Raw genomic sequence first — 27387 nt, 5'->3', positions numbered from 1 at the left:
GAGGGCTTGACATTCTGTTGGTACATACTGAGGCCTTAGGGAACAAGCTATATGATCAGAAAGTTACTGGAATTAACCCGAAGATAATCTGGTTCAAAATTGATCAGTGTCCCCTTCAAGACTATGTCACTTTTGCTTCCCAGCATGGTTACATTTTGGGGGTTTTTTTGCCTCTGCAATGATCTCATCCAGCAACCTTTAAACTTGATTTTCAATTTGGAGAAATGAACAAATTTGCAGGGAGACAAATTTTCAGAGGTAGGGCAGGTGGTGAAGAAGATTGAGTTGGTGTAGTCAAAAACCTATCTTTTCAATTTCCTGCATAGTGGTAGACAATGGCTTGCTGTTATTCTCAGATGCTAAAGACACCAGTACATTAAAACTCCACTTTTCCCTGGAACCTGCTGATAGACGAGATCTTGAATTTAAGTATATTTTTATTTATTTTTTGCAGTTGTCAAATCTTTGATTATAACTCATATTCTCTACCATTATGCATAGAGTTCACATTCAATCATGTTTAATTAAGGTGTGTAGCCATGTAATGTCATTTTTTTAAGAAATAGGTATATAAAAATAACTTCTCAGTAAAAACTAAAATTACAACATTACAACACACCATTTTAAGTGATTACAATTGACAATATTAGATATTAATTAATATTATCATTATTCTTTATAATTTTGTTGTGCTTTATTATATCACAGATAATTTTGGTATGGTGTAATACAATATGTGGCTTTAAACCAGGGGTGTCAAACTGATTTTACATCGTGCGCCACATACAGCCCACTTTGATCTGAAGCGGACCGGACCAAGGATCCCGTTTCTGTCAGTGTAAAGAAGTTGCATATTTAACTGTTTTCCTGTATGACAAAGAAAAAGCTGCTGTCAGCACGACTATTTGGACTTAAAATGGTAAGAATTAAATGTGTAAAATTACAGAAAAAGTTCTGGTTGCTCAACGTTTTTTCAAGATTAACTTTAGATTTTTATAGTAGAAAGTAAAAAAATGAACTTTTCTGTTTTTCACAAAGTTACAGAGGTTTTATTAGAGACATAGCTAAGCGTTTTATAATTTGTCAGGTTTTGTGAAAGTTTAAACTCCTTCGGTATTGAAAAAGCAGCGGTCGACAACACTACACAACGGTGCGTGACAAGCAAGCGAAAGAAAGCAGAGATTTTTGATGGGAAGGCGGTCCCGAAGCACACTGAGAGATCGAGCTGTCCAGGAAGTTTCGATTAAAAGTAAGAAGGAATTCATCACATTTTTTTTCAAAAGTGAAGTGTAGTTTAGGTCTTCTTTTGCTGCTGGTTCACAGAATTTTGGTCAGAGTGACGAAATCTGCATTTTCGGTGAGATGTCGACTTCAACACGTGGCAGCATGTCCGGGACCCGCATTTTCTGTTTACATCCTTTTGCGGTATCTGTTTACCCACTCTTTTAGCTTGCATTTAAATCCAGCGCCCCTCTGTTTACGTGGCGTGACGTCTGCCCCCTTCCTTTTTTCACATAATGGTAGAGTCTGTCTTTGCATGTGATTGGCTGCATGGCGTGCCCATCAAAATAAAGCCAAACTCCTGCCTGCATACATTCTCAGCAGGGCCTGTGCGAAGGTTTTAAACTGCCTTCTGCTGCCCAGCACACCACACACAGCTCTTCTTCCTTCTCCTCTGGGTCTCAAGGTGCTGCTTAAATAGGGAAGACGTAATTAGAGTGTTGACTGCCAACTGTGTCGGGCAGCCTCCCCCTGAACCCACTGCCCTGTCCCTCCTCCGCAGAGCTAAAAAACCACACATTGACATAGAAATGTTTCTTAACATTTACATTTTATCAGCGATTAACAATAATAGTAAGACTGCAGCAGTTACTGTAAAGGTGGCAGCAGGTCACTAAAAATGTGTTGCACATCAGGAGATTTTACCCTGCTAGAATTTCTGGAACAGCTGTGAATTACTGTGGATAAGTCGGCCATCTACTAAACATAAGGTCAGCGGTTTGATCCTCTGCTTCTCCAGTATATATTGAAGTGTTCATGGGGAAAAAGCACAGAACTCCAATTTACCCCCCTATGTATACCTCAGAGTTTGAATGTGCAGGTGATGAATTAAAAAAAAAAGAAAAAAAGCCTTAAAGTGTAAAGACTAAAATACCGTATGAATTTGTGTGTGAATGGATGACTTTATCTTTATCTTAGTTCAGTAAAACTTCAAAAGACTACTCGTCCATTTATTTAAAATAGATTTGAAGAGTACTGTGTCTCTTATAGTATGTTTCAATTATTTAATAACAACACTAACTGGCAAATCAGGAAGGTGTATTGTTGGGGTGGCTGTAGCTCAGGAGGTAGCGCAGGTTATCTGGCTAATCAAAAGGGTAGTAGTTCAATTCCTGGCTGCTCCATTCTGCATGCCAAATATCCTTGGGCAAGATACTAACCCCGATGCATTCACTGGAGTGTAAATATTCAGTAGAAATGAATGCTCGGGTAAACACGTTATATAGGAACCAGTCCATTTACCATTTACGTATGCAAACAGAGAATAGGTTGTGGAGGTTGACTAGGTCAATGGCCATGAATTTCCAGTCCGGGGTTTGTGTTGTAATGTTTAGTATTAGACAATTGCTTGATTTTATTATAATTTTAGTAATCTTAAGCTTTAGCTCTAACAAGGGTTTTGTTTTTGTGCTGGTTCCTATTGGGACATTTTTGTTATTCCAGTTATGAGTTTTAGTCCATGTCATATTGTTTAATACCTCCTTTTATTTTATCCCATCTTGTGTTTCATCAGTTTCCCTGTTTTGCTAATTTATACCACTTGATTATTTTGATATGGAATAATGCAATGCTACTTTAGTAGTGTCCAAGAATAAAAAATATGAAGCTGAAATGAGGAAAACCTGAAAGTAGCAGACACTAAAACAAAAATGTGACCATTTTTTGTCACATTTGTGTGGGACTTACAACTTGAACACAGCTGGGACTTGCTTGTTATTGCCATGGTGACTCATGTTGCTGATGAAGTCAAGAGAGGTTTGGTAAAATGAGCTGAAATGAAATTTATTTTGTTTAATGGTTTTGGTCACATGGTTTGTATGACAGTTGTAGATATCTGCTGATAAACACCAGCAGTGGATGAAAATGTTTAAACTTTGCAATGTTTTACCTGATTCCTGTTTTCTTAAACCACAGCATGATGAGCTCTCTGAGTCAGTGCTCTTATGCCTTTGTTATTCATTCTCTAACACATGGCCTAAATTCAGTGCGGACTCATTCACATTCTCTGGTGGGTTTTCTAGAGTACTTGCATTGACTGTGCCCACAGTGCACTGGTGTGTGGCACTAATCTGAAGCTCTGCAGACTTGTCAGACTGCCACTAGTCACAGAAGGTGCTGTGCCTAGCAGCTTAATGCCCAGCCAAAAGAAGAAAGCGTAAACAATTTTACACCACTGCATTACAATCTTACAATGGCATTAGACAGTTTAAACACATGCACAGCAGACACACAAGTCCACATGTAAAGATATTCAACGATTTATTGATTGTTGGGCATGCATGGACTGATGAAGGTCATCTTTTCTTTATCATCTGAGGTTTCATCAGAGAGAGGTTCCGAAAGACGATACAAAACAAAGGAAAGAAGTCAGAAAGAGGAGGGGAAAGCACTAAACTAACAAGTAGAAGTAACGCAATGTATTGTTTCGTTTTTTGTTGTGGAGATTTTAGAAATTCTCTTTACTTAAAAATAAAAATGGAGAAAAAGCTTCAGAAGTCTATTCATCCATCCATTTTCTGCCACTTATCCAGATCTGGAATGCGGTGGCAGCAGTTTAAGCAGCGATATCCAGAGCTCCCTCTCCCCACCTGTGATATTCACCATTTGGCTCTAGCTGTGTCATCAATGCATTTCCAAGCCAGCTGAGATCTCTTTTATAATCTCATTATTTTGGGCACAAAAGAAGTGGCAGGCCTATGATCTACAGCAGATGAACAGAGTATGAAAATCATCTCCTTAAGAAAGAGAAAATAACCCAATAAAGACCTGAGATGGGGCTAGTTGATGCATCTACTGCTTGATAAAGCTTCATCAGAAATGGTCTCAGTGGAAGCGTAGCTGTCCAGAAGGGAAATGGGGGAGAAAAGGCTGTGTTATGCCAAATTACACAAGAAATAGACTGAAGACCAGTGGCAACAGACTGTATGGAGTTATGATTTCACATCTGATCTTTTGTTCCAAATCATTGTTGGTATGTATGACAATAATGAGGATATATAATGATCTGTAGAACACAGTAGATGGAAGCTCTGTCATAGTTGGCCTGCATTTTTAGCCAGTGGTGTTGGGGGTTTTATCAAAGGTAATCAATTATGAACTTAGAAAGGTCCTGTTAGATTTTGATCCACCATGCAATATGATCTGGAAAGTATTTGATTGAAATTTTTCAGCATGACAGTGATCCCAAACACAGTGTGAATGCACTAGAAGCATACCTGGGTAGAGAAAAGACCATATTGAAACTAGGGCTATCAGCGTTAATGCACTAATGCGTCATCACGATTAACTCAATTAAAATTTTTAACGTATTTAACCAATCTGCAGCGCAGAATGGACAAACTTTGGACAAACTGCCCATTGACAGATACATTTCAGAGATTTTGAGTCATTCTGCGCTCCAGATGGGTTAATTTAGTTAAAAATTTTAACTGTGTCAATGGTGATGACAGATTAATCCACATTAATGCGTTAACGTTAACATAACGTTGAAACATAACAACAAAAAAGTGTGTGCATTTCTATTTGTTTCTATATTCTGATTGCAAAAGCTGTCAGACAGGACAGGATATTATTTTTAAAAAAAACAAAACAAAAAAAAAACACAAGAGAGAACAGATCAAAAGAGAGCCAGAAGCCAAAGAAGCGCTTTGGAGTGCCTTCAAGAAGTCTGGAGAAATAATCCTGAAAAAAATGAAAGACATTACAAGAGCTCACCTAAGACACTCCAGGCTTTGTTGAAGAATAAAGAGTTTGGTTTTTATATTGTATTTCCATGTATGTTTGCACATTTCAATAAATCACTGCACCCATTTCCTATTTTCCCAGCTAAATATAAAAAATGAGGCTTGGTTTCAGAATTTTGCACTGCTGTATTGTAGGCAGGAACGTAGATCAACTCTTTAAAAAAAGAAAGTAAGCTAATTGCTAATTAGACATCCCATTTTTTGCAGTTTCACTGAGTTTTGCATGATCTGACAGGGTGGATTTGCTGGGATGTCCACTTTGAGGATGATTGGAGCCAAAGATTGTATGTATTATTTTGCGATCTACTGTACAATATAAAGCGCCTTGAGGCGACTTCTGTTGTGATTTGGCGCTATATAAATAAAATTGAATTGAAAAGATATCAAATTTGGATGCATCACTCTATCACACCTGTTGCCTCTGATTTTCAGTTCAGTTCTTACATCAGGAATTTCTCCCTGTTTCCCTTCTTTAAGAATGGCTTCTTGGCAGCCACCTTTCCCACTGAGACCATTCAGATTGACCAACTAGTAGATTTTTCTGATGGCTTCTTGGAAGAAAAATATAAAGTAACAAGGGGTCAAAACTTTTGCACAGTATTGTGCGTGTATATGTACCCCTCTTTTGAAGAAAAATTAAGAACTTTACAGTCTGACCTTGCTAAACATAGCAGGTAAGTAAGTGAAATTTATTTATATAGCACTTTTTAAGACAGGAATCTGTTACAAAGTGCTTTACTGGGAATCTAAAATAATATTATAATAATCACAAGAACAGCTAGACAGCAGTTCCCATTCCATTTATTATATATGATTTATAAATTGACACACTCAGACACTCACATTGAAAGTATAAAAAATACAAGACTACAGAGTTTTCTAGACTTTTTAGTGAGGTCTCTTCTTCATTGCTTTAATATATTATTTTAACTTAAATGACAAAAATGGAAAATTCCTATTTTTCTTAGGATAGTTTTGACAAATCCATTCATCAAGCAAGTTACTATCATTTATGTCATTTTAAAATGATATCAGAGCATAGAAAACAGAATCACATGCAGCCAGCAACTTTTCACTGAATCTATACAGCACATCCTATAAATAAAATTGACTTTCGAATATATGTGCTTCAAGTTTCATTGTACTTTGTATTACAAAATGTAAGGAAAGGTGATATCACAAGGGAAAAATTGAAATGTCAAGGAATAATTAAAGGCTGGACTGACTTTTGAGCACTAGCTAACTGACAAAGTCATGACTTTTGCAAATACATGGGTCAAAAAAGGGCTTGGCTGAACAATTTTCAAATTGCTGCAACATATGACTGATTCTTTAAAACTGATTTAAAAAATGTAATCACTGTGCTGGCAGGCATTTGAGATTTAGGATACTACAAAAACAAAGTCGAGAAATGTTCTACACTTACAAATAATGAACCAACATGGTTGAAGTGTCTTTCACATACCAGGTGACAATGGCACCTTTGCGCTCTGGAACGCATTCTTTTCTATAGCTTGCATCGTGCAAGAACAGATTACCATTGCGTCAAGCAAAGTGCAGTGCAAGCATGGCAGCTGTGGAGCACTTCTGCATGCGGTGTAATGTAAATTTGTACAACCAACAGAAAACACAGAATGATGGGGAATGGTTACATAATACACATAAAGATCACAAGTGGTTGCAAAATAATAATTTTGTAGTACAGACCCAAGCACAGCACAGCACAAATTTTGAGCCATTCGCTCAACCTAGCAATCAGTGCACAAGCCACTTTCTATGTGAAATGGTTTCATTAAGAAATATTTCTAAAACTTCTGAAAACAATGAGTAATATGCAATTATTCCAGTTTGCTAAAACCAAAATAGGAGGGTGTAAGACACAGATGAATTAAAACTAGTGCAGCACAAATACACAGCTATTGTCTCCTTTAAACATGTATGTACCATATAGCTACTACTCTGGCTCACCTTGCTCTAAGAACAATAACCTGCTCCTGCTGTTTACTCATATAGTTTCATTTATTAATATATCTAAAAAATACATAATTTATCGATATCAGACCATTTTGTATGTGCATGGTTTTGTTTGCTTATTTTTGTTGTAGTAGATAACACTCACTATTCACAGTGCTTAAAACTAAACAGTACAGGCCAACACATACAGTGTGGCTGATAGCTGGCACCATTCCAATAACCATTAAAATGTACCTCAAGCCCAATACTGCTCAGCTGATTTTGCAGAGCAGCCATGAACAACTACTGAATTGAGCCACTCTCCAAAGTACTGTCTTGGGAAAGAGGAAAATAGTGTTTTTGTAAGTGTAGTATTCCTACCAAAGCAGCATACATGCATCAGTTTTTGTTTTAAATGTCACTTCAGAGTTGTCTTATTATGAGTATTTATGCTTCCATTAAAAATTGTAATATTTTAGCTCAGTTGCAGCTATTTTTTTTTTTTACATATAATATAATATAATATAATATGATATAATATAATAAGAGAAACTACAATTTCTGTAGTTAATTCGTGAAATAACTTTGCATAGGAAAGTTATATAGTTACGAAAATTATAAATAAATTTCATTTTTTCAGCATGGTATACCATTTAAGTGACATAGTCATAAGGTATTCACTCACAGAAACGGACAATCATTTAAAGAGGCTATAATTCAAAGAATATACAGAACTTGTTAATTTAAATAAAATGAAAACACCAGAATTTTCCTTTGTGCACACCTTAGCAAAAGAAAATGTATCATAAATGATCAGCATATGAATAATTTAATTTTATTTAAATTAAGAGTGGCTGATAAAAGGTATGCTAAAAAAATGTAAAAAAATGTATTTTACTCATTCTGCACCTGACAGGAAGTATTCTGATAAAGATTAATACTGACGAAGTAAACATGAATATATATATTATTTTGATAACAAAATAGTTATCTACAAATGTTTTGTTATTGAGTGGATATATAAATATGTATAACAATATATATGTATTTCTATACATATATATTTACAACTAAAGGTGCACTTAAATAATGTCATCAAGAAGATGTGGGGTGCCTATCCAATCCAACGTCCTGGGCTCTGAAGCAGCCATAATCATGCACATAAACTGTTTACCGGTCCTCTTATCAATAGGATAGATTGTTGTAGGAGTGAATCTTCTGTTACTTTCCACAAACTCACAGAGCTGCTGATACACTTGTGGATATTCGTGGCGTAAGAAAACCCCTCGAATCCTTAACTCTCGTTGTATATTAATGAAACAAATTTCTCTGGCCTTCCGGCCTTCTTCTCCCTCTTTGTCGAGATCTGCTGTTCCTGGGGGTGGAGTAAGGATCAGTGTTTCCATGTCACTCTCTTGCTTGTGAACCTTTCTCTCTGGGCTAAATGAAGCCAATGCTACTTTTGCATATTTTCTGACAGTTGGAGCTTGGTTCCTTGGTGATGGCCCTTCAGGCAACTGCTCACCTACAGCAATGGATACATTTAAGATGAAACATTCGTTTGGGTCATACTCTTTACCAGCTTCCTGCAGTTCTTTACAGTACTCCCCTAGGTTGTCTTTGAAGCTTTCAAGCTCTCGAAGGGACAAATATGTAGGAGACATAAGTAAACTATCCAGACCATACTGCAAGAAGTTACTAGATGACAAAGGGTTAGGAAAACCAAGGAAGAGAACTCCTCTACCTCGAGAAAGGTAGCCAACTTTGGCAATACGGGAGAAGGCTTTGTGGACTTCAACAGTCTCCCGACAGTGTTTGATGATATGACGGCAAGTGCTACCAATTCTTCCATACAGGCAGCTTTCTTTATGAATATCCCAGTCCTCCCTGCGACAATTTCGAGAGCAGTAATAGGTGTAACAGCTATGGCAGGATTTAAAATAAAGGCAGGCATTGAATAGGGTTTCTGTCCTCCGGCATTTGTTGTTAGAGCACATCATTGTGTCATCCTCATCTGGGCTCTGATCAGGGGAACACTCGTCTGCACTCTTCATTACATCACTTGCCCCATCTATATCTCGAAAAGCATCAGGATTCATTCGGATCGAGGTGGGCTGTTTGTCCAGAGGAGCTGCTTCTTCTGTGCCTGTCTTTGAACTCTTTCTGGACAAAGACACTGCTTCTTCCTCATCAATTAACTTCTTTAGTTGGTCCAGAATGTCTTCACTTGCCCTTCTGCTGGGTGGCTTATAGTCAGTCACAAGATCAGCCAGAAGTTCATCAAGTTGTTCAAGACTTTGCTGAAGTGAAGCATTGTCATGTGTCTTCTCTTTGGCTGAGCTTTCAAAGTCCCGATGAATCATTTCTGGACTCTCTGTGCTTCTGGTATCAAGAATGTCCCAACTGGCAGATCGTCCTTCAGCCTTATTAAGGCTACCTGATCGAATGTCATTATCTGTGATTGTTATTTCAGGGGTGACAAACCAGAGTTTACTGGTGCTGCTCTTTGAGATCTCTGTTGGGCTTTTGTCAATCAGTGAGTTGTCAGACATTGACAAGGCTGCATAGCGTCTTGGTGAACTAGAGAGATTAACAACCACTGGTTGTGGCTTTTCACCAGCAGATCTCTCAGGCTTTCTGGAGTCAAGAAGATCATCATAACTCTGACCTCGCTGTACAGGAAGAGGTTGTTCTCTTTCCACACGTGAGTTCAGAATATTGTCCCAAGACCTTGAGTAAGATTTGGAATCTGTACCAAATCTTTGAGGTTCAACACATGGGTTGGTATACCATGGAGTCAGTGCAGGCTCTTGTTGTACTCTTGTTGGAGTGACTTGAGATGCATGAGAGGGAGGATTGGTGGTATAACCAGATGCATCTGAGCCATACCAGTCATCTGTTTGTGAATGCATTACTCTAGCATGTCTTCTGCCTTCAGTATAATATGCCCTAGCTGGGACATGGTGCTCTGGTGGCATTGCATACATCTCACTGGAATAATAAAACCTAGGTGGAGCAGTCTGAATTTGATAAGACCTTGGATCATCCCCATAAAATATTCTTGTTGGAGGTGTCTGTATGATATATGGCCATGGTTCAGTTGCTGCATAGGATTTGGGATACCCTGTCTTCATAGAGTATGAATAGGGCTCCATTTCAGAATAATGTGGTCTTGTAGCTACAGCATGCACTATTCGAGTTCTTGGATCTTGCACAAATTGGACTTTTGGAGTATATGCTTGTCCAGGTGTGTAACGTTCATCATGAAAGTAAGAACTTGGTTGAGGAGGAGCAGTAGTAACATATCCCCCTGGGTCATCTGCATAAAAGAACTTTGTTGGCACATTAGGACTAGAGTGAGCTCTGCGTTCTCTGCCATAGAAATCACCTGATGAAGGCATCCTCTGCAAGGAAATCTCCATAGGTTGTAAATAACTACTTGGCATGCTACGGGAATATTGATAACTTTGTCTACTTTCTGTAACAAATGAGTCAGTGGGAGTAGGCGTTCTAGAATATGAGAAATGGCGTGGCACAGTCAGGCTCCTAGTCCCTGCACTGTGGTGTCTCTGCCAGGGTATGTCCATTTGAGGTGTGGCATTTTTCCGTCCTGAATGATGTAATGTTGCATCATCAGGCTTGATGTCAACCCGACACCTGACATGAGGGCTAGTTGCTGGTTTATCCAGACCTTCATCCTCAAAATTATCAGCAGTGTAGTGAGGAGAATATCGACTACTGTCACCCATTTGTGGCTGCAACTTAATGGGATGTACTTCTTGCATATGAGCCCTGGTTGCTGCATAGGAGGGTTCCCTATGTGGTGATACTTCTGGTCTCCGACGGGAGTCTCTGTAATCCCTTTGGAACTCTCTGCCCTTCCTCCCTGAAGATGATGATCCTTCAAGAGACACGGCAGTGAAAGTTGTCTGGACTCGAGGCGCACTTTTTGACCTGGTCCTTCGTTTTTGTTCAGGGACAGTTACCTCACTGGCCATATCTGTAGTCACTGGCTGAGGAGTCAACCTGTGACTAAAAATGTCAGGAGCAGAAAAACGGTACCTCTGCCGGTGGCCCAACACATTCCAGGCAACATCTTGGTTGGATGCCTGCCTATCTCCTTTCCTGTATGGAGAATCCATAGGATATTTGTGTGATTTGGGGTACTCCAGTGACTTGTAGTCAAAGGTACGGCAGTGTCTCTTATTGTCTTTGCTTTTACCGTCCTCCAGTGTGTTGGAATCTATACTATCACATTGTTTGGAAGATTGTAAGGACTTATAGAGTGAAGAAATGGGGATCACTTTTATGTCTTGATGCACCGTTGATACCAGTATGTCAGGTGGGTCTGTGCGTGTCATCTTAAAGGGATTCCTCTAGTTTTCTCCATCAAGTTGCTTTAATGTTGATGTTGCCTGGAGAAAAACAAAGAATTTCAGTCACATGTTGTACAGACATTAATAACAAAAATTTATATTAAATTCTGCAAACTATTCAGCCTTCTAGGACTGTTGTAGATCAAAACAAGAGCAGTACTACAAATTTAGTCGAGCAAAATTGTACCGCTCTAAAACCAGTCTAAATCATGGAATTGAATAAGGTCTAGGGCTGGGCGATATCATACCGTTCACGGTAATACCGGTGTAATTTTGGGCAATGATAGGAAAATGAAATATCGCGATAGAATATGGGTAAAACGCGCATGCGCATTGCCTATGTTTACATACGCACATGGCGGCGACGCAGAATGAGAAGAGCGAAAGTGGATCGTTAAATGAAACGGATGAACCAGAATTGGTTTGTAAAAATGCTGCAACTTCAGTGGTGTGGAACTGGTTTAGCTTTCGTCCGTCAGATACACAACAAAGCACTATTTTTGGTAGAGCATGCTAGCGGGCCGTCGTTATTACCGTGTTGTTTGGAAAATACGGCCCACTTAAAATCAATCCTTTGATTTTTCTGAAAATCGACAGTGCCCCTTATAATCCCGTGTGCCTTATGTATGAATTCTGGTTGTGCTTACTGACCTCGAAACGATTTTATGTGGTACACGGCGCTCGAAAATCTGTCAAATGTTTTAGTACGACTTTGCTAAGCTACGAAGCCGCACCGCTTGATGGATTGTCGGAGCATTACGGCTATCGTAGGCAGGCGCCTCATGAGTGATACGTGCTGTGCTTCAACATAATATTACCATATTGTGTGTGTATAACCTCTTTTTAAGTTTTGTGGATATTATACATGGTTATGCTGAGGATATGTCGGCCAATTTCCACTGGAAATGCCTTTTGGTTAAACTGTCAGCAAGGAATTTGCACTGTTACATTTTTATATAACTTTAATGCACATAAAAAACAGCTGCTTGTTTAAGTGAAAATACACTGATGGGGTTTTTTGCACTAATAAAGTTGTGGAGTTGTAAAGTATTTTGTCTAGTGTCAATTATATCGTCAGTTATATCGTTATCGCAAATTTTCAAATGTATATCATGATAAATATTTTTGGTCATATCGCCCTGCTCTAATAAGGTCATCAAATTTCTTTCTCTATTTCAAGATTAACTTCTCTTGTGAACAATTTGGAATAGAATTGTTGCTAACACAGATGCAGCTAGTGAGATGCCACTTAGGCAACTACTTAACTAATAAGATATTGAGGGTGGCAACAATCAGTTGGGGGCGGCAGGGAGGGGATCCCCGTTATCTTCAATCGAATTTCCCACATTGACTAAGACTTAGTGATTCCCAGACCCATGCCTAGCTGTACACACACACACTGCACAAAGACACATATCTATCCACATTGACCCTGAGGGGACAGATGCGAGATGAGCAGGTCACCCACTGCCAGTGATGGGAATAACGGCGTTACAAGTAACGGCGTTACTAACGGCGTTACTTTTTTCAGTAACGAGTAATCTAACTAATTACTATTCCTATCGTTACAACGGCGTTACAGTTACTAACAAGGAAACGCGGTCCGTTACTATTTTTCAACCAACATACGGTTGAAGCTGTGTTCAGCTTACCGCATCTTATATCAGCTGCAGGAAGTAGCTGTAAGTAATCTGGACGCTACAGCTTTAAGCAGCTGCGCGCTCCCGCGGACGGTAATCACGATCGCTGTCTAGCACAACACCTGGAGCTAAGGAGGCAAAACAATCGAGTGCTGCTGTTTGACTGAGGAAGAATAAAGTAGTCGTGGTAAGTCAATCACGTGACCACTTAAAGACAAAGCAACAAGGTGCCAGTTTTTAAATTGTGTCGATAGGCCACGTAAAACCAGAGTCGTGATAAACAAGATATACGCGGCGTTTTTTCCTCAATAGTTTCGCCACCTCAGCGCTAGCACTGACACATCGATTGCAGCTCTCTCACTGTAGATCGTCTGTCGATCTAGAGTGACCTAGAAAAAAGGGGGAAGTTTTAAGATTGACGGCGGGAGAAAGAGAGAGGGAGAAAGAGAGAGGGAGAGCAGGAAAAGAGAGAGAGCGAGTTTTGAGATGTGAGATTTGTGACGTTTAGCGTGTTTGGAGTGTGTAGTTAATGTGTTGTCTTGTGTAGTTAGTGTGTAGTGTTGTGGATAGTTTTGTGTTGTGTGTCAGAACAATGAGGCGACTGCTGTCTCCGGGTAGAAACAGCAGTGATACACCTGCTGCTGTCAGACCTGCAGGTATCAGGCTGTGATGTTCTCCTTTATAGTGGACAGAAATGATTTTTTTGGAGTGGCACAAATAATTTGTGTGGCATCTTATTGAAGAACAGCTGATTGTTCTGTAAATAGTTTGAAATGGTTATTTAAAAAATCAAGGTAAATGGATGCAAATAACTTTGTTGTTTGCAAAACTTGTGCATAGGATTTTAAAATTGACAATTAATATTTGCATTTAAAGTTATGAAATATGATTCATTAAACATGTTTGTGGTTGTTACAGTAAAAATATAACTTTTTCTACTCTGATTTTGTGTTTTTTTTTGTCTGATTTTAGATCAATTCTGGTTATACAGTATGACAAAATGAAAACATAACTGTAAATTCAGACACGTGAGGTTGTGCTAAAAAGAATGATACCAAACAAGGCAAAGCAAATAGTTTTTAAAGGTAAAATGTGGAGAGAAAATCAAGAGTAGTAAAAAAATGGCCAATGATACCCTGGACGCCAGAGGGTTAAACGTTCTTTGTTTTTTTTTAAGTAACGCAATAGTTACTTTTCCAAGTAATTAATTACTTTTAGAATATTGTAACTCAGTTACTAACTCAGTTACTTTTTTGAAGAAGTAACTAGTAACTATAATTGAATTACTTTTTCAAACTAACTTGCCCAACACTGCCCACTGCCCATAACACGAAGAACCCGGGACCCACGCAAACAGCTTGCATGGGTCCCAGGCCCACTTTTCTTGTTCTCTCTTCTGTACGCCAGAGCACCGCTGCATGCAAGGCCACCACCCCTTGCTCCAACAGCAGTAACCTAGCTGATCAACAATGTAGTTGACAAAAGTCAATATTCTCCCAAAGGGCCTGAAAGAACTCAACAGCCACTGAGGCTCAGACTAGGCATGTTTAAGTGGGCCTCTTGTTAGAGCGGCCAAGAGGGTGCAGACCACCCCCATGGAACCAGGGGCCTAACCAGAAAATCTGCGACCCCCGCATCAGAGCCCCAGGTTAAGCTCCTGGACCTGCAAAGAAGAGGCAAGCCACCCGGCCTGGGGCCAGCACCCGTCTCCAGGCCCCTCCAGGCCCTAGGAATCCGCTAGACACCCATAGCCCTAGAGACCACCCCCAGCCACCTGCAACGCAGACAGGGAGAGGGGACTACAGTCGACAACTATCACCAACTAAGCAATGTACTTGATCAGTGGGGACCAGAGAGAAATAAACAAACTAGATGATAACAGTAGATCTATAAGTACATTTCTATATTGAGTTATACAGAATCTGTTTTTTAATTTTTCTTTCATGATTATAGTTTTAATTAGTGATGTGTAAGGAAGTAAGATGTATATGTGACGTATTTACTTTTATAGCATATTCACTTACGTCACCTAAGATACACAGCTACGTGGGGTTGGGATATAGCAACTAATTCATGTGAATAGGTCCCCATAAGGATGGGTCCTGTTCAGAGGTTCTCTGCCAGAACCTCTATGAACAGGAATACAAGATCATATACCATGATGTGTCCATATAGTTATCTGTTGTGTTCACTGTGCAGTGTGTTCTATGTATAGTTTTGTATTGTATAATTTGTAAATTGTAAAGTGTCTTGAAGTTTTGGTCTGGATTGATGGAAAGATCTCACTCCCACTTTATGGTTGGAAAGGAAATTGAATCATCATTTTAATAATAACATTTTTGATAACAATTTGGGGGTACAGAAATGTAATAATTCATAATCAAGTTCAGTTCATTGGGATTAAATCTTTCCTGTTTGATGGATTTCAATTCCTGATATTCAAGAAACTTACTTTTGCTGATGAATTTCTGAAATGAAACAGAGTTTCTATCTTGAATAACATGTAACCAAAATTTGGTAGTTCTACACCACCATTGTGTTTTGGCTTTTGTAGAGTTTTAAGACTCCTTTGTGGAAATTCTTCCCATGAGAAATATAGGTAAAGTTTTCCAACATGTGAGACCATTTACAGTAGAGGAATATGGTTCAACTGTACCATGTCTGAGACCCTGGGAGAAAAATAATTATACCTAAATATCTAATGTTGCCTGACTATAGTAACACAGTGGAGGTTTTCTAAAAATTACAATTCAGAGGCAACTGTTGATTTGCTCCAGTTGATGGAGTAGTTTGATATAGATGAATACTTTTCTATTAGTGTGATTGTCCTCAGAAGATAGGTTTGTGTGTTACCAGGGACAAATAATACATCATCAGCATATAAGCTTATCTTACGGTTTGTATTTTCTTTTAATATTTACATATGTGTTGGACTGCTGCTGAGAGTGACTCAATGAAAATGACAAAAAAGGAAGTGGCAGAGTGGATAGCCCTGTCTGGTGCCCATTTGCAGATTGGAGCTTTGGAAAGTAAGATCAAAATAAGCAATAATCTATTATATTTATTAGTTTGCATGTGTTAGTGGCTGAGTGTCTGCCCCTGATAAAACCTGTTTAGTCAGGGTGTATTATAAATGGAGTGATTTTTTTTCCTAATCTTCTGGCAAGGGCTTTGCAAAGTATTCTGTGGTCTAGATGTATGTGTGACATTGGGCAGTAGCTGGATGGTAGTCATCTATCTTTGCATGGTTTAAGAAGTAGACTAATGATTGTAGGGTTCTTAAACATAAGCTGGTTAAACTTAGAGGTGAGGCGGTGGTGACTTGTAGCTTGGCTGCAGAAGAGGATGGGGCAGCATCCTCACCTGGGACAGTGCTAGGGGAGCAGATAGCCATCATTTAATCATCATTTAAATGGGAGCATTCTGTAGCTCAGGAGGTAGAACAGGTCACCTAGTAATCAGGAGGTTTTCCAGGAACACCCAGCCAAGTCATAAGCAGAAAGAATAAACAACTGTTGAAACAGACAGGCATATCATTACATGGTTTTGAACTACTAATGCTGCTGAGACCAGTCAGGAACAAGTACAACTTATTGCCAGCAATGTGGACCAAGCTCTCACGACAGTTCTACAGTGACTGAATGGCTTATAGCAACAAGCTGGACACCCCACTTCTGATACTCTGTACCCCGAAGGATGTGTTTTATGCCTTCAGGTTCACAAAACACATGTAGACTGGTTGGGAGAACTGCAGACTCAAATATCCTCAAGAGGAAAAAGAGCTGGTCCAGTGTTCTACTACCAGGAAAAAGACCACTGAAGCTGATGTTCGAATAGGACAAAGTCTCCTTTTCAGTACCTTGGCACTGACCTTCTTAGGGAAGCTGAGTAGTGTGATGCCCCTATAGTTGGAACACTGTTGGTGATCCCCCTTCTTAAAGACAGGAATCACCACCCTGGTTTCCCAACCGAAAGGTTCTGCTCCAGATTTCCACGTAGGGCTGTGCGATATGACCAAAATCTCATATCCCGATATTAAGACATCTATCGTCCGATAACGATATAAATCACAAAAATGTAACATTTTCTGTAAATTCTGTGAATGTCGGGCAGCTTGACTTGCGTGAAGTGTTTCCAGCTGGGCGTCGCGTACCTGGAGTCGAGTGTTTTAACTGATGCATGAAACGATACATTTTTAGACATAGGTTGTAACAGCCGCCGTTTTCTTTGTATTTATTACACAGCGTGCTGCGGGGAAAAGCCTGTTCTAACGTTTGAGTCTAAGGTTTATTTTTAGCACCTGACGGCTCTTTTTGCTTCTCATCCGTAAATACTCTGCATCTTTCACGTGATTCAGTTTATTTTGAAAAGTCTCAACAGGATCTTGAGCTTTATTGTGAAAGGTTTATGTGGAAAATAAACAAGCGGACACGAGGTGGTTTTACCGTCGTTGTTGCTAACGACAACGCATAAAAACAAGCGCTTGTCCTTCTGTAGTGTGGTTATATTAAATATAAGAGAAAGAGAGAACTTTAGGAAATTAATATAGCCACTACAGTGACCATCAAAATAACGAAAAAATATTGCCGTAAACAGTTTATTTTGCGACACCACGAAACAAACGATAGCGTAAAATGAAACGATAGATGTTTTTATATCGTCATCCGATATATATCGTTATATCGAACAGCCCTATTTCCACGTGATATCAACCAAGACAGCCCTACAACTAGGGCTGCACGATTTTGCATAAAATGAGAATCACGATTTTTTTGCTTAGAATTGAGATCACGATTCTCTCACGATTTTCTTTTCCAGTATAAATATTTATTGCACTTATTAACTGCACATCAACTTCGTAACAGTTGAGACTGAACATAAAAACAATAAATGAACATAAAACAATAAATGTCTCACATTTTGTCGTTGCCATAAAATGTTGTACCGCTTTGTAATTCCGTTTCCACCGCTGCTCGACACTGCGTGTATAGAGCAGGTAGTGCAACATTTGAAAAATAGTTGCGGGACGGCACTGTGTAGCGTTTGTCTAGGGTGTTGATCATTTTCCTAAATCCCTCGTTTTGCACAGTGTTGATGGGAGCCATATCTTTAGCCAGGTGATAAGTGATAGCCTCCGTAATTTCTTTGTGCCAGCAGGAGTTCGACGGGTATGGGAATGGGGAAGCGCTGTATAAGGTTCCCGTTATTGATGTGGTTGACCGGGACGGATTTTCTCCTGTCACTTTCTTGGCTTTTACAGCTTCGTCATCTCTCACGTGCTCTCCGTTGTTTTTTCCCTGCCAGCTGGCTTCGGTTTTACGTGGTATAAGGCTCCGCCCTTGTCATTTGTTGAGCAGGAAGAGTGAGCGCTTGTTTTCATGCAGATTATGTCCCGGATCAAAATGCGGTACAATCGTCATCTTTTTTCTTTTTTTTTTTTAAATCGTTGTCATTTGGAAATGAGATCGCACATAAGTATGAATTGAGATCGCGATTTTCTAACGATTAATTGTGCAGCCCTACCTACAACATGTAAGGCCTTAAGGAGATAGATAGCTCCATTCATCTCTGGTTTGGTGGTTACCACCTCAACAGGCACTGTCACATAGAGCCTGTGAACTTTCAGCATACTGCATTGTCTTTAATCTATCTGTTGTGTATATTGCTACCACATTACTTCAAAAAAAATCATCAATGGAGTTGCTAAAAGCTCCACCTGGAAAAACCTCAGGAACTGCCACACCAGTCTGGGTCTTTTTGGACTCCTTTTATAGTAAAGTTCCTTGGTGGTTCGATTCCTGGTTCCTGCATGCCAAATATCCTTGGGCAAGATACTAACCCCCACCTGCTCTCCGATGCATCCATCGGAATATGAATGCGTATGAATGTATGTTAGTTAGAAAGCACTGACAAAGCGTAGACAACTGTGCTTGTGTGAATGGGTGTGTACGGATGAATGCGGCGTGTTGTATAGAGCGCTTTGAGTACTCCAGGAGAGTAGAAAAGCGCTATATAAGAATCAGAATCAGTCAACAAACTGCTCGAAATGAGTTGACAGAAACAGTTCAGGTATTTTGAATTATTCTGCACTCTAGATGCGTTAATTGTGTTAAAAATTTTAATCGCGTTGACTGTGATGGCGGATTAATTTGCGTTAACGCGTTAATTTTGACAGCACTAGTACAAATACATACTCACATACTCACCCAACATTGAGACACACAGAACGCAGTATACACACTCCCAATACATACTCTATGCTCCGAGGTCCAGGCACCAACATGCCCAGAGGGGCAATCTGACCCCAGACCAAGGATATGGTTCCCTTTACTCTGGGGTGGAGACAAACAGATTACCCCGGTCCCCCAGCAGCAGGTTAGTCCACCAGCCCAGACACCAACCAGACCTCCTCCTGACCCCCTGCTTCAGAGAGCAAACAGAAAATGGGGGTGTGAGAAGAGGGAAGAAATTAGCGATGGGGAGGCAAGGAAAGGGGTGGGGGGAAAAGTACCCCCTCCTTGCAGCCAGCCTTCTCGTTGGCCCCCATGGGCACCCCCGTTCCCCAAAATCCACCAAGGGCAGAGGGCTCAGGCCCATCGAGACCGGGGCCCACAGCAGCAGCACTACCATGGCCCACAGAGCCCATTCGATCCCTACCGCAGAGGAAAACTACACCCACCCCAACATTCAGTCAACTCACAGACTACACCTGCAGAGTGTATTCCACAAGAGCAGAAACCACCTGCAAAAGATGGTAACAACCTCCACGCCATCTAAAGAGGCCCCAGCTCTACCAATGCACCAAAGGCCCCGCGTCAGCGCCGGGCCCCATGCATGCACCCACGCACAACTCCAGTGACACACCAACCAGGAACCAAGCCCCCCCAGGCTAGCCAGAACACCAGCTTGGAAGCAAAGCACCCATAGAACCCCAAGTCCCCAAGCCTGGCCCGGACCCGCACTGCGATGTCTGCCAGCATAGACCTCCCCGAGCCCTGCTGCATGCAGCCACCAGAAAAACACCACTCAAGAGTCACCAGAGCCCCATCCCCATCAGCACTACAGCCCCCAGGTCAGGACCCCCAAGAAACCCACCCCTAGAGAACCCCCAGACACCCCTAGCCCATTAGTTTTATTTTTTCCAGTTCATGAGGACAGTCTGCTTAGCAATGCAGAAGGCGGTGACAGCCATGTGGACTGTATTCATCTCCGTAGTGAAATCATCTAAGTCACTCAGCAAGCAAAGGGGAGGCTGAAATGTTACATTTCAGACACTGATAGTCTTCACATATCCTGCGCTAAAATGTCTGAAAAAGTGGACAGAAGCAGAGAGCGTGGATATAATTGTCAGGTGTATTGTCTTGACAGTGTGTGCAGTTGTTAGAAGATGTAAAACCGATCCTGAACATCCGCTGACCTGTATAGTGCACCCTGTGTAGTATTTTATATTGTATTAATTGTATACTGTCATTTCTAATCAATTTAAATGTTTTTAAACATGTCTGAAGAAGAACATGTCAGAAGTTGTTGTCCAAGCTGACTGATAGATCCGCCTTCTATTTCGCAATAGGAAGTGATATTGATTAATTTATTTCGGAGTGTCCTGTATATTTTAGACAGTAATTTGAGGGGTTTTGAGATTAAGGAATTATACCACACTTGGTGGTGTTTATAATTTGACTTGATTAGGCTTAAATTTCTTTTTACTATAGATTTAATTTGTTAATATTCTAAAAATCTATTCTTGATAATTCCATATTGTTTAACTAATCTGTCAAATGGAATAAAGTCTGTTTCTTCGAATATTCATAACTGTTCAAAGTATTTAATTCCTTTACAACTCCAATCTGCAACGTTTATCATATTACTGTTCTGTAGTATGTCAGGGTTGTTCCAAATGGGTGTTTGAAGACCATGGGATCAATGAAGACTGTCATTTTTAGAAACTCCCACCATGCTGTTAGAGAGGAGCTGATATTGATGCTTTTAAAGCAATGAGCTACCATCATTGAGCTACCATTCATTAGCTCAATGATGATTGAATGGTAGGACCGAAATCTCTATATTTTCCATAGTTCCAGTTCTACATCCACTACTCACTCCACCACACCAATCTTAGAACTGAAGAAGCTTCTCAGATGAGAGGTGAAACATCTTCAAGAAACTAAAAGAAGTCCAGACGTTTTTCTTTCCAAGCTACGTAGACTACCTAGACTTTTTTTGTTCTGTATTGTCAAATGTTTGAGGCATGGAAGCCTTGAAAATCTAAATTATAATACAGTATTAAAAACTGAAGTTGTTATACATGTGTACTTGATTTTTTATTGTGGTATTACAATAAAATACTTATAACTACAGAAAAGGTAAGAAGACTTTTAAACTGATATAGGAATTCTGTTCAGGAGCAGTATGTGGGAGGCTGTGTGTGAGCAAGGAAGAGAGAAAACTCCTTCATCAAAGCTTTTCAGTTGTGCCAACACGTCTAACACAGTTTTTGGTTCAGTAACAACTACTACAAATAAAAGCTGTTTGTATAGCTAGCGTGAAATCCATCTAAGCTGCTGATACTTTACATTAACTGATAGCAATTATGCTGCTGCTGATGTATGGTGGTTTAAACACAACCACAAAACTGAATGCATCTGCTACAGATTGGCTTGTTGCCACCAATGCCCAATCCAGCTTTTTGAATCAGCAACCCATAAACCATTACCACTCAAAACTGCTTAACAGTCAACATATGAAATTTAAAATTTCCTACAGTGACATAAGACATAAGATTTATTTCATATTAAATATTCAAATGGACAAATCTGACCAAAAGATGACATTGGGAATAGATAAAATATTCCATGGTAAAAATAAGATGGAAACATAACAGTGAGAATATGGCATATACTTTTTACAGCAGTAAGAAATTACAGCAACAGCAAAAAATGATATACTCTAACAGGCTTCAAAATATAACCCCATTGTTCCTGGGAAAATTTGATCTTTTGAAAACATCTCCCAGTAAAAATAACACACTTCTCATGATAATTTAATGCTTGTTTCAAGGTGTAACACATAACATTCTACATATCTAGGTGAGAGGAAGAGGGAAACACCATGTCTTTCATGTGTTTCCTCTTGCACAAAATAGGAGAGGGACCATCCAGCTTGTATGTCAGCACTCAGTTCAAAAGCCTGCATCTCTGATGGCATGGAGTGCATTAGTGCTTATCAAATTGGCAGCATGTGGATCCTGATCAGTGCCAAAAGGTATATACAGAATTTAGAGGAACATACACTACCGGTCAAAAATTTAGAAACACTTTCTCATTTAATGTTTTTTCTTTAGTTTTACTTTTTACATTGTAGATACATAATGAAGACATCAAATATTGGAAACAAGATATATGAAATTATGTAGCAAAGAAAAAAAATGATAAATAACTCTAAATATGTCTTATATTTTAGATTCCTGAAAGTAGCCACCCTTCTCTCAATGAGCTTCATGATGCAGTCACCTGAAATGGTTTTCACTTCACAGGTGTGCCTTGTCAGGGTTTATTTGTGGAATTTCTTCTCTTCTTAATGGGGTTGGGACCATCAGTTGTTTTTGTGCAGAAGTCAGGTTGGCACACAGCTGACAGCCCTATTTGACAACTGTAAAAATTCCTATTATTGCAAGAACCAATAAGCTAAGTGAAGGTAAACAACAGTCCATCATTACTTTAAGAACTGAAGGTCAGTCAGTCTGGAAAATTGCTAAAACATCCAATATGTACCCAAGTGGAGCTTCAAAAATCACAAAGCACTACGACGAAACTGGCTCACATAAGGGCCACCCCAGGAAAGGAAGACAAGTTAACAGCACCTCAGAGTAGAGCCCAGATAAATGCCACACAGACTTCCAGTAGTAGACAAATCTCTACATCAACTCTTCAGAGGAGACTGTGTGAATGGTCAAATAGCTGCTGAAGAACCAATCCCAGGGAAAAGCAACAAGCAGAAGGGATTTGTTTGGCCAAGAAACACAAGGAATGGACATTAGACCAGTGAAAATCTGTGCTTTGGTCTGATAATTCCAAATTTGAGATCTTTGGTTCTACCCACAGTGTCTTTGTGTCTTTGGTCTTTACATGCATAGTTCCTATCGTTAAGTATGGAGGATGAGGTGTGATGGTGTAGGGATGCTTTGCTGGTGACACTGTTGGGGAATTTATTCAACACTGAAGGCACACTGAACCAGCATGGCTACCACAGCATCCTGCAGCAGCGTGCCATCCCATCCCAAACACACCTCCAGCCTGTGTAAGGGCTATTTGACCATGAAGGAGAGTGATGGAGTGCTGCACCAGATGGCCTGACCTCCACAGTCACCTGACCTAAACCTAATCGAGAAGGTTTGGGAGGTGATGGACCAAAGAAAACAGCCAACAAGATTTTGGAAAACCATTTCATGATTACTGCTTTCTGTGCAAAGCAGTAATCAAAGCAAAGAGTGGCTGTTTTGAATAATCTAAAATACAAAACATGTTTTAAGTTATTTCACACTTTTTTGTTTACTACATAATTCCATATGTGCTTCTTCAAAGTTTTGATTCCTTCAGTGAGAATCTAAAATGTAAATAGTCATTTAATTAAAGAAAAAACATTAAATGAGAAGGTGTGTCCAAACTTTTGACTGGTAGTGTATGCTCGTATCCAGACAACATCTTTTGTAGGGAAGGAATTGTGTATTTCAGCAAGATAATGCTAAACCAAATACTATATCTATTACACGTAAAAATTCACAGTAGAAGATTTCAGGGCTTTCACCATATGCATGTTCAGTTATGGTTCTCTTTTAGATACTAAATCATCACACAAAAAGACATATCTCAGCTTGTCTTGTTGTTGCATGCACGAGGGAAAGGCAATAGCAATGACATCCTAATATAGCATTTTTATATCAAGTAAAATTTTATTCCACGGACAACATGATATGGCATAGCCCTAATGAAAAGCAAAAATTTAACGTCATCCCCTCCCAAACTGAAACAAAAAAAAGTAACTAGGACAAACTTATATGACAGCTGGATGTGTGGTTCATACATTCTCTCTTTGGATTGTGTATAAAGTGTTTTGTTTTGAAGAACATATGAAATTTCAAGACCAAAACTCAACCCAAGATGCACTGTGCAGCAGACTTGAGGGCTCCATCTCTTTACTTGTTCTTAATCCAAGTGGAGCAGTCTCTGGTATCTTGTGTCAGCCCCATAACTTAACTATTACAGGCAAGCTGATTCCTCACCTCTACAAATGCCATTTTCTTCTCACTTTCGTGCATACATTGGCAGACAAATGATGTTTGTAGATGACTAACAGTGTGCTGGATCAATGTTTCAGCTGCAGTTTCCTCACAACATGTCTATTGTTCTTCTTAGACACCTCTGTATGTGGCCTCTCTGTGGCCACATGCCGACTCTATTGCATTACAGCAGAAATCTGGCTTTACTGGCTTAAAGTGGTAAAATTATTAGTTTGTACTGACCATTTGATAATGGACCAATTAATATGGGAGGCAATAAAGCAATGATGGGTATTAATGGGCGCAATGATAGGCATTTGCCAGTATTTTTGACATCTTTGTATCTATGCTGAGGGGATACACAGTGCTGAGGGCTAGCACTAGCATTTTTTAAATAAAACGAACTCTGGTCTCAAAGCCGTGAATCAAGCGTGAATAAACGTCGCATGGGATCGCTGGGGTAGCTAATACTGCGCAGGCTACTATCCTGATTGCTGCAGCACATCCTGCAGCTCCTGCTGCTGCCTGGTGCCTGAATCCTTAAGAGGATGATGTCAGTGTTCGATGATGGGAACACATTAGCCTATCGTCAGCCAGCAGAAAGCAAAAAAAAAAAAAAAAAAAAAAAGTAGCCAAATGAATAATACAAAGAACCAATACCCCATCTATGCTCAGAACATGCAATGCTCTGCAAGCTTCGAGTGATTACAAGCAGTTAATTATTAGACCATAGATCCGAGAACAAGGTGTACAGTCTGCATGTTGTTCGGCCCGTATTACCGTCGCAGTGTTGTGAAATTAAGCAGAGATTTGCGAGGGGGTGACGATCCAATACGCATCATCCGTGCCTGGGTGCATAATAGTGGACAGCGCGATACCGTAAATCAAAAGCTGCATCTTACCGCATCAGTTCGGATTCCCAGCTTGTGCTTATCCATTTTCTGTTAGGGACGTGACACGAGGGAGTGTGATAGTGGTTTCTCAGTGACGACATCGAACATGTGCAAAAGGCAAAGCTGCTCCTTATTGGTCAGAATCTTTAGAATTTTTTCTCCTCCTCCCTACTCGGTAGATTGCTGCGTTACCCTGCTGCAACATCCACACGTATGTCGCCGCAACCCATGCTCTGTCCCTTCTCCCTTCCCCCGCCCTCCCGCTTTCTCTCTCGCGCTCTCTCTCCCTCCATTGCGCCTGCACCACTGACAGCAACACGCCTGAAACAACCACGGCCAATGAGGCTGAGTGCCTTCGTCTTTCGCCTGACTGCAATGAGCATTTACAAAAGAAGCAAAGCTCTGGCGCATATTTACACCGCGGTACCAAATTATTATGCAAATGATATTTTCCTCTGATTTTCATAAATAGTCGATCCAAGTGACAGTCAGCATAATTTTCGAGTCATCAAACATTAGAGTATAATTCGAATGTTACTGAACAAACATCCCAGTGATGTATGTTTTTCAAAAATAACACACTTAAAATGCACTGTCCCAAATTATGATGCACAACAGAGTTTCAAAACATTTTATAGGTTGTTACATATTAACATAGGACCCCTTATTTGATAGCGGTTTCACAATTCTTGCATCCATGGAACTTGTGCGTTTTTTGGAGAGTTTCTGCTTGAATGTCAGAATAGCCTCCCAGAGCGCTTGTTTGGATGTGAACTGCCTCCCACCCTCATAGATCTTTTGCTTGAGAATGCTCCAAAGGTTCTCAATAGGATTGAGGTCAGGGGAGGATGGGGGCCACACCATGAGTTTTTCTCCTTTTATGCCAATGGCAGCCAATGATGCAGAGGTATTCCTTGCAGCATGAGATGGTGCATTGTCATGCATGAGGATGATTTTGTTGCAGAAAGAACGGCCCTTTTTTTTGTACCATGGAAGAAAGTGGTTGGTCATTTTCACACCTTCAGGGAACCTAAAGGGGCCGACCAGCTCAGAATCCCCATGATTCCGGCCCAAAACATGACTCCACCATGTCATTACTGACACTGCAGCCTTGTTGGGACATGGTGGCCATCCACCAACCATCCACCACTCATCCATCTGGACCATCCAGGGTTGCACAGCACTCATCAGTGAACAAGACTGTTTGAAAATTAGTCTTCATGTAGTTCTGGGCCCACTGCAGCTTGTGAGCACTGGTTAGGGGTGGCCAAATAGAAGGTTTATGCATAACTGCAAGCCTCTGGAGGGTCCTACACCTTGACGTTCATGGGGCTCCAGAGGCACCAGCAGCTTCAAATATCTGTTTGCTGCTTTGCAATGGCCTTTTAGCAGCGCCTCTCTTAATCCAATGTATTTGTCTGGCAGAAACCTTCCTCATTGTGCCTTTATCTGCACGAACCTGTGCTCTGACTCAGCCACAAATCTCTTAACAGTACGATAATAATGTGGAACATCCTTCTTTAGTAGTTTTTCCTTTCATTGGGCTCACCTGGCAAACTAACTATCACAGGTGTCTGAGATTGATTTCAGTGATCCGAAGAGCCCTAACACACAATGCCATCAATGAGTTTAATTGAAAAATAACATATTTAATCTTCGTGACACTTAAATAAGAATTTGCATAAGAATTTGGAACGCAGTGTACGTTCACATCAACTAATGAGATTTATTCATTTTCTTGCCATCACCTGACTGTAATAACAACAGCAGCAACAATTAAGGAGTGCTGTGTTTTTCATCCTTAGCACATTATTTTACCAAAAGAAAACTATCAAAACCCGTTAATATAAAACAACAAACCTGTTCAGGTCGAGATTTTCATGCAGCTATGACCATTTTAGGTTTTAGACTGATGTTTGAACAGTTTATAGACCAACTGATGATATTTTAGCTGCAGTTTAAACTCATTAACTGCACATTACTGTCACAGTCTGGCTGAGGCAGACTGTATGTATTGCGAAAAAGGACTCGAATGCAGACCAAAACAAAATGCGAAACGTGACGTGGAATAACAAAAAATGAACCGTTTATTAAGGCTGGTAAAGAAGTACAAAACAAAAGGCAAAGGTGAAACTGAAAAATAAACTAAACTGGGTGAACTAAGATTAAAGCATGGAAAAAACCTTCAACATGGAACCTGGCATGGAGGTATGGAAAAGAACTGAA

At 40.0% G+C, this 27387-nt stretch overlaps 1 protein-coding gene across 1 annotated transcript; it reads right to left on the bottom strand.

The window, feature by feature from the left end:
- Positions 1-5820: 5820 nt before the first annotated feature.
- ajm1 (apical junction component 1 homolog) lies at positions 5821-25408 on the bottom strand. The gene is made up of 2 exons (XM_039614296.1): positions 25171-25408; positions 5821-11392 (listed from the first exon to the last, which is right to left on the bottom strand). The coding sequence occupies exon 2, from the start codon at positions 11336-11338 to the stop codon at positions 8060-8062; it is 3279 nt and encodes a 1092-aa protein (XP_039470230.1). The 5' UTR covers positions 11339-11392; positions 25171-25408; the 3' UTR covers positions 5821-8059.
- Between the last annotated feature and the right edge of the window lie 1979 nt (positions 25409-27387).

This window comes from Oreochromis aureus, linkage group 7, assembly GCF_013358895.1.
Source record: "Oreochromis aureus strain Israel breed Guangdong linkage group 7, ZZ_aureus, whole genome shotgun sequence".
NCBI classification, from domain to species: domain Eukaryota; kingdom Metazoa; phylum Chordata; class Actinopteri; order Cichliformes; family Cichlidae; genus Oreochromis; species Oreochromis aureus.
Note: the sequence above shows the minus strand (reverse complement) of the source record. Positions and strands in the feature narration are given on the sequence as shown.